Source organism: Lotus japonicus, chromosome 2, assembly GCF_012489685.1.
Source record: "Lotus japonicus ecotype B-129 chromosome 2, LjGifu_v1.2".
Classification (NCBI taxonomy): domain Eukaryota; kingdom Viridiplantae; phylum Streptophyta; class Magnoliopsida; order Fabales; family Fabaceae; genus Lotus; species Lotus japonicus.
This window is the reverse complement of record NC_080042.1, coordinates 5049773-5058434: the sequence shown is the minus strand read 5'-3', so window position 1 is coordinate 5058434 and position 8662 is coordinate 5049773. Positions and strand designations below refer to the sequence as shown.

The 8662-nt window shown below is 38.1% G+C and overlaps 1 protein-coding gene across 1 annotated transcript; it reads left to right on the top strand.

Annotated features, from left to right (window-relative positions):
- Positions 1 to 3086: 3086 nt before the first annotated feature.
- LOC130735952 (uncharacterized) lies at positions 3087 to 6956 on the top strand. Its single transcript, XM_057587820.1, has 2 exons — positions 3087 to 3806; positions 6849 to 6956. The coding sequence occupies exons 1-2, from the start codon at positions 3087 to 3089 to the stop codon at positions 6954 to 6956; spliced, it is 828 nt and encodes a 275-aa protein (XP_057443803.1).
- Positions 6957 to 8662: the final 1706 nt, after the last annotated feature.

The window sequence follows — 8662 nt, the reverse complement described above, 5'->3', positions numbered from 1 at the left end:
TTTCTTCAAGTATGAAAAGCCCCCCTTATTCTGTGAATTTACATCTAAGTTTTTCTGGCCTGTCAATGTTCCTTGCTACAGCGATTCCGTCTGCTTCAATATTACCCTCCAATTTTTAGAGCTTCGTTGACAGTATTTTGAAGACATTCAGCATTATTCCGCAATGACAAACAAATCTACAAAGCCTCGTGAGTATGGTCGTCGTTCATGAATTCTATCTTTTGGGGCTTCTGTTTTGGGACAAACTCTGCTTTCACACTTTTTTGGCCCAGCTGTCTTGACTATTAGGAAACTGACAGATAAGTTGACCAAAAAAAAAGTTGCATTTGTGTTATTTTTTCATAAATTACTAACTATCATTTTAGTTTCCTAATTGACACTTGTTCATTTTTCGTCTATGCCTTTGACACTTTTGTTAGATCCATCATGATCGTAGCATCTGGCCCCTGGGCTAGTTATATTCTTTTGATAGATTGGAGAAACAGAATGGGCTTAGGAATTTCTGATGTAGAAAGCATTTTCATCGGGTATTCTATATAAAACTCGACAAATATGTTTTCATAGGGTTAAATGTGTTTTAGGGTATTATTTTTGAGAAAGAATAACAAAATTTATCTCTTGAAAGAAATTTGTTCGAATAGATAGAACAAACACAAGAAGTGTGTTAGAGTGTTTAAAAGAGTGTGTGGTAGCATTTTTCCCCTGCGGTTTTCTGTCCATCATTAAAGTTGATGTTACGTTGATTATTTAAATGCATCAATTAATCATCTTGTATTTATAAATGTCAAATCTTGTACCCATACGAAATAGTAGTTAGATCTTAAACTTTTTACATCCTTCTTCGAGAATAGAATCCAAGTTAGAAGAAAAGGTCTTTCTTGGATTTAGGAGAAGTCCTTGATAATACTTGTGTAAAGAAAAATCCTTCAAAATACTTGTTAAGGAGAAGTTCTGAAGAATACTTGTGAATGAGAAGTCCTTGATAGTTGACTAATATAGTGGAAAATCTTTGTAGATCCCAAATGCTTGGACGTGGCTTACTGATTTAAGGTGAACCAGGATAAATCTCTTGTGTGCTTTATTTTTTTAGTTCTTAACCTCTCATATCTTATATGCTGTACTAACACTCTCTTTCAAAAACTAACATTTGTTAAAAAAGGTTGTTTTTAAAAGACACCATTCGAACCCCCGTTTCTTGTGTCCCTGCATTATTTCTCAATTGGCATTAGATCTTGTCTCTGGGTTAACACTTTAATAGGCGTACAGAAGATTCAATTGCTACCAACAATGGAATGAGCAAATGAGATTTCTTATGGAGAACTCTTTGGAGGAGAAGTAGGGTCTTGTGCAAGGCTAGTTTGGGGTAGGAAGCTCTCCGTTGTTGGTTGAAGCATGTAGAATGATCTTATGAGCTGCCTTTTTTTACTTTTATGGGTTCCGATGTCTAACTGTTGTGGTCTACCCTGCGTGGAGATTACGGGGAACTATTCAGGCATATGAGGTCTCTGATATTTCTTATGGGAGTCTTTGATTATGCTTAAATTTATGGATGTAAGGTCATTTATTGATGGATAATTATTATACATTTGTTAGAACATGTTTTGAAAAAGAAAGAGAGATATTTCGAAAAAATATACCTACATTCTTATGATTTTGAAAGATAACTATTATGTTTAATCTACTTTTGAGTCACTAAGTCACCCCTGAAATTGAAACGTTACATGATACAATGTAACCGTAAGAGAAGTAAAGAGAAAAAAATGGCATTTTGTGTATATACTTTTAGTGATACATTAGTAGTTGTACCAAAAAAAAAGTGATCCATTAGTAGGGAATCTCAAATCCAACTCCAAGTCTCCAATCATCCTCGTGACCTACACGCTGATATCAAATTTGGTTAAAATTAATTAAGAAAATGTTGAGTTCAAAAAAATTAAGAAAATGTTATTAGTATACAATACCATTTACCTTTCCGTACGTATATATACATGATTAATTAGTAAGTATTGTCTATTGTATACACGATTGTACTTTCGCCCACACCATGTCTCAAATTTGAGCTTCCACCGATTACGAATCCACACAGAAAGAGGGACCACAACCACAGGGACAGGGTGACCCAACTTCATGTGTCCTTCTAATGTCAAATCAGTCCTTTGCGGTTGTCTATAACAAGCAACTCACATGTGTCTGCATGTGTGTTCTCTATCGTTTATATTTAAATTGTATATATAAAATTCATTTTTTATGTTAAAATTCTAGTTTTTCAAGCCGTAAAATCATTTGTTAGAGTTTTATAATAAAAAATTATAACATTTCACTTTTACTTAATAAAATATTTAATTCATTCAATTTTTTTTGTAACATTATTGACGTTAGATATGATTTAAACAATTTTAATTTTCAGAAACATTTTCCAATAATAGCAAATGTTATAAAGATTGTCAATAATATTCTATAGGAAATATATACATTTGAAATAGAGAATATGAAAAAGTCCCAATTTCAATAGGTTCCTCCTCGACCGGCTCAGTTCTCATTACCACAATTGATTTTTGCCATTTCTTGTTGGTTCCACAATTTTCAACCTACCAAATGTTATTCTGTAAAAAGAAGTAACTAGTTTTCATTTTGGGCTTTTTTTTCTAAAGATCTCCACAGCTAGCCCTGTTTGCATAATCGACTCTCTGTAGTATAATTTTGTAAAGTGTTTATAATTTTGGTGTAATTTTTTAGTTAAAAAGTCGCCAATGCTACTAGTGATTTTAGTTAATTTTTTTTTTAAAAGAAATAAGTATTGCTAGTGCGTGGCGCTTTTAACATATAAAAAAGTGAGTCACCTTTACTAGTGGCAATTTACTCAAATTTGGTAAATAAAAAAGTTACACCAATAATGACATTTAAAAATTTTAAAAAATAATATTTACATATATAATCGAATAAAAGATACATGCACTTTTTATTTAAGTCATACATGCTTAATTTCTATTAATAATATATAATCGAATAAAAGATACATGCATTTTTGTTTTGCTAAAATATTTCAAGTTGTCAAAATCTTGGACTAACCTGCTCTCGCTCTCGCCATGGGAGACAAGAGTGATGGCCGGAATGATGTGCTCATGGAGAACTTGGAGGCTACGAAGGATCTAGGAAAGGAGGGAGAAGGACCCCCTGCTCGTAAACCAACGTTTAAGGAGCAAGTTATGGGACCCAAGCCGCTATTAATCCTTGACGATGTTGACTTGCTAAAGAAAGGGATTATGCAGATGGATCTGGTGGAGGGAAATCGCCTCTTCCCTTCATTTGATATGGAGGACCAAGCTTACACGACTATTTGTTCGCCTTGGGTAGATTGCTTGGTGATCAAGCTTTTGGGTAAAAAGATTGGTTACAGAATATTGTGTGAACGACTGAGGTCATTGTGGATGCTGACTGGCAGTTTTGAAGTGATTGAAGTGCATAATGGTTATTTCTTTGTTAAGTTTGATATACCTGAGGACAAGGTGAAGGTGTTGATCGGGGCACCGTGGATGATTTTTGATCATTACTTCTCTGTGAAACCTTGGACATCAGATTTTGTGGCAACGGACTCGAAGATCAATACGACTGCTGTGTGGGTTCGCATTCCAGGCCTAGGCCCGCAGTGGTATCACAAGAAAATTCTGATGACTCTAGCCAAAGGCGTGGGGAAACCGATCAAGGTTGATATGAACACAGTTGACATGAACAAGGGTAGGTTTGCACGAGTATGCGTGGAGATTGATTTGAATCTTCCAGTAGTGGGAATGCTCCGCCTTAAGGGTGTAAGATCAAGTTTTGATCTAGTAGTACAACTCTATGTTTTGATGATTACAAGTTAACTATTATGTATGAACAATTATGGTACTCTAACGTTGTTTTCTGAGTGTTCTAATGACAGGCCATGACTCTGGTCCTATTTCACATAATTCAGAAGCACAATGATCAAAGAGTAACCTCTGCAACGCTTTCGCACGTACTATGTTCAATCTGAACAGTAGATTAAGCTTCAGAAGATCTGAAGATTATAAAGCTCTGATATGGATTCAGCTCACTAGAAGCTCTGAAGGATCAGAAGCTCTGAAGAATCAGACTTTGAAGGATCAGAAGCTCTGAAGGATCAGAAGCTCTGAAGGTCCAAAAGCTCTAAAAGTCAGAAGCTGAGTAGTGAAGATTCTGAAGTCCAAGAGTAAGCTGGCTCTGAAGACCAAGTACTTCTCCTCTGAGTCCAGAAGCAAAAGGTACAAAGGTCAGAGGATCCAAGCTTCCCTCTGACTCTGATCACCAAGCTTCACAAGTTCCAAGATGAAGCATCACTCTGATCAGAAGTCAAAAAGGATAAAGGTCATGTCGCTATCCAAAGTACAAAAGCAATTGTACCATTCCTGACGACCTTACCTAACTGATTCAGCCACAGCAGAACCTGAAAAACCCATATCTGCCCTCCAACGGTATCATTCCATGCAAACTTCCAAACCTAATTCCTTGGAGTATATAAAGAGGCTGAAGATGAAAGATGCTTTTTGGAAGAAACTTATAGAAGCTCACGCGAAGTCAAATATTCTCTAAAAGCATTCTTTCTACACATTGTATTAATTGTGTTTACTATTAGCTTTCTAAGAAGCATTTCCTTGTAAACCCAAACCTTCAAACAGTTGTTTGATTTTCCTTTAGGAGATCAAGGTTGATCGGATCCTAGAGAAGACTAAGAGAGTGAATCTTAGTGATAGCTAAGTCAGTGTATTGTTAGTCACTTTGCAGGTAGCAAGTGCAGTTGTAACAAACTCTGATTAGTGGATTGCCTTCATTCTAAGAAGGAAGAAATCACCTTAATGGGTGGACTGGATTAACTTGAGGGATTTATCAAGTGAACCAGGATAAAATCATTTGTGTGCTTTCCTTAACTCTTATCTTAGCACTTTTATTCTTGGTGGTTGAAGAGATTTACTTAAATCTCAAGTGGGTTGAGTTTTTAGTCTTAAAACGCTATTCAACCCCCCCTTTTCTATCGTTTTTCATACCTTCAATTGGTATCAGAGCGCAAGTTCTGATTACCACACCTAACAGTGTTCAGTGATCCGGGCCGGTGTGAAAAACTAAAATGGCTGCCACCATTGAAGCGCAAAAAGATGTCTACAGTGCAAAGCCTCCTATGTTTGATGGGCAAAGATTTGAGTACTAGAAAGGCAGGATTGAAAGTTTTTTTCTGGGCTTTGATGCAGATCTCTGGGATCTTATAGTGGATGGCTGCGAGCGTCCAGTTGATGTTGATGGCAAGAAGATCTCCAGATGTCTGGAGAACAAAAGAAGCTTTACTCACTGTATCACAAAGCTATAACTATTCTTCTAAGCGCCATTTCTTATGAAGAATACCAAAAGATAACAGATCCTGAGTATGCTAAGGGTATCTTTGTATATGGAGCACAAAATCTCCTAACTTGAATAATGTGTTACTAGTCAATGGTCTAACTGCAAATCTGATCAGCATAAGTCAACTTTGTGACCAAGGGTTTGATGTGAAGTTCAATAAAATAGAATGTGTTGTGAATATTGATGATGACAGAATAGTGATGAGAGGAGTCAGATCAAAAGACAATTGTTACATGTGAACATCAAAGGAAAGAGCTCAAGTTTCTAGATGTTTGATAACCAAGGAAGATGAGGTGAATGTATGGCATCAAAGACTATGACATCTCAACTACATGAGCATGCAAAAGGTTATTGCTGATGAAGCAATAAGAGGTCTGCCTAAACTGAGCTTGGGAGAAGGAAAGCTTTGTGGAAAATGTCAGATTGGAAAACAAATCAAGGTGTCACACAAGGTGCTCCAGCATCAGACCACGACAAAGGTTCTGGAATTGCTTCACATGGATTTTATGGGTTCTATGCAGGTTGAAATCTTGGGAGGAAAAAAGTATGTGATTGTCTGTGTAGATGATTTTTCCAGATATACATGGGTTGAATTTGTGAGACAAAAATCATATACTTTTGAGATATTCAAGAACCTATGCTTGAGACTTCAGAATGAGAAGAATTGTGTGATTGTAAGAATCAGAAGTGATCATGGAAGGGAGTTTGAGAATTCAAAATTCTTGGAGTTCTGTGGATCAGAAGGTATAAGTCATGAGTTTTCTGCTCCCATCACTCCACAACGGAATGAAATTGTTGAAAGGAAAAATAGAACTCTCCACGAATCAGCAAGAGTAATGTTACATGCTAAGATGATTCCACACCAGTTCTGGGCTGAAGCTATGAGTACTGCCTGTTACATACATAATAGGGTCACCATTAGAGCAGGGACATCCTCTACACAATATGAGCTATGGAAAGGTAGGAAGCCCTTTGTTACTTCAGCCCACACTAACCCTAGAGCCCATGCTGCCGCTGCTGAAGTCTATAAAAAGGATGAAGACTAAAACTTGTAGACCATCAAAGCTATTGAGAGAGATCAAGTATTTTAGGATTGTTCATTGTGCTTTGTCCTTTGTTAGTTGTGAATCCTCTTTGCTCACTGATTCTATAAAGTAAAGAAAGGTTCTGTGTGTTTGATTACTTTCAAACTCTGATTGTTGATTGTGTTCACCAATCACTGTGGCAGTGATTTAGAGAAAGTGAGAGGGGCTCTCATACTTAGGTTGAGATACTAAGTAGAAATACACTGGGTAGATTAGGAAGTGAACTATGAACTGTGGTGTTCATGAGTGTCTGTAATTCCTATCTTGAGATAGTGAATTTCCTTTCGTTGGGTGCAAACCCTCCAGACGTAGGTGAAAGTTTTTCACTGAACTGGGTTAACAATTCTTGTGTATTGTTATTTCTGTTTTAAGTTTCTACTTTCACTATTAAGCGATTGTCGAACCTGTTGTCCAAGCATCGTGCAGGACATTCGTTCTAAAGGGAACCTGAATTACAGTCATCTACAAAATCATTACTAAGGTTTTTGTGAGTCTGCTGCGTCAATTCTTGAACCATATTATTGGCCCTCTTCAATCTAGTTTCATCCCGGGGAGAGGAACAACGGATAATGCTATCCTTGCTCAGAAAGTTATTCATTATTTGGAGAACTCTAAAGCGCGTAATGGGTCACTAGCTATGAAGATTGATCTTGAGAAGGCATATGATAAATTGGAATGGCATTTTCTAGAGGAGACTCTCAAGGAATTTCATTTTCCACAAGTGACTGTTAATTTGATTATGAGCTGCGTTCGGTCTTCGAAGGTGTCTATTCTATGGAATGGTGCAAGGCTTCCTAGTTTTCAACCTGATAGGGGATTACGACAAGGGGACCCGATGTCCCCTTACCTCTTTGTTTTGCGCATGGAACGTCTATCTATTCGTATACAAAGGGAAGTGGATGAGGGCGCTTGGCTTCCTATTTCTGTTTCCCGGGGCGGGCCATCTCTCTCTCATATTCTATTTGCTGATGACGTGATGCTTTTTTGTAAGGCCAGTGTTAATCAACTGGGTTGTATTGCTCAGATTCTGGAGTCTTTTGGACGTAGCTCGGGATTAGTATTTAACATGCAAAAATCAAAAGCTATATGTTCCAAAGGGGTCTCTAGGGCTGATCGTAGTAGGCTTGCCACAACTTGTCCAATTCCGTTGGTGCACGAATTGGGTCGTTACTTGGGCTTTCCATTGAAGGTGGGGAGAGTCACACATGAAAGGTTCCAGTTTTTGATTGATCAGATACATCGTCGGTTGGCTTCCTGGAAATCCCGTTTGTTGAATATGGCGGGTAGAATTTGTTTGGCGAAATCAGTGGTAACGGCAATCCCGACGTATGTTACTCAAACGTGTTGGCTTCATAGGAAAACAACGCAAATGATTAACAGGGTGACGCGGGATTTCATCTGGTCCTCGAATTCTTCTACTCGTGGCTGGCATCTTGTGAATTGGCCCACTATTACTAGGGATAAGAAAGATGGTGGTCTTGGAGTGATAGATGCGGTGGTAGGGAATACTGCAATTATGGGGAAAGCAATCTGGTCCATATTACATAATCCTCAGAAGCTTTGGGTACAAGTGGTTTCTCACAAATATCTGGCTCATGACCACATCCTTCATGTGCCCCCGGATCCAAGAGCATCGGTGTTCTGGAAAGGTTTATTGCAAGCTCGAAATCAGCTTCGTGATGGGTTTACTTACAAGCTGGGGAATGGTGAAACCTCTTTATGGTTTGCTGATTGGAGTACTAGAGGAACATTGGGTAAGGTTGTGCCATTAATTAATATATCCGACACAGGGTATCAGTTGAAAGATTTGATTGTTAATGGCAGATGGGATACGTCAAAGTTATACACTATGGTGCCGGGTAAGTTTCAGGAGGCTTTGCGGGAGATTTCTCCGGTCCTAGACTTGCGAGCCCAGGATGTTTGGCGATGGCAAGCTTGCTCTACTGGGATATATTCGGCTGCTTCTGCTTATAAATGGCTTATGAAGCCAGTTATGGGTCCGCAATTGGTGACCGAGTGGGGTGGAGTGTGGAAATTAAAAATACCTTAAAAGTTGAAGGTTTTTGTTTGGCTCCTCTTGCCTGATGTTGCCCCTGTGAATGCTCACAGGTTTCGTTGCAATTTGACTACTTCTCCGAGTTGCTCAAGGTGCTCGCATGGTGTTGAAGATAGTCTTCATTGCTTGC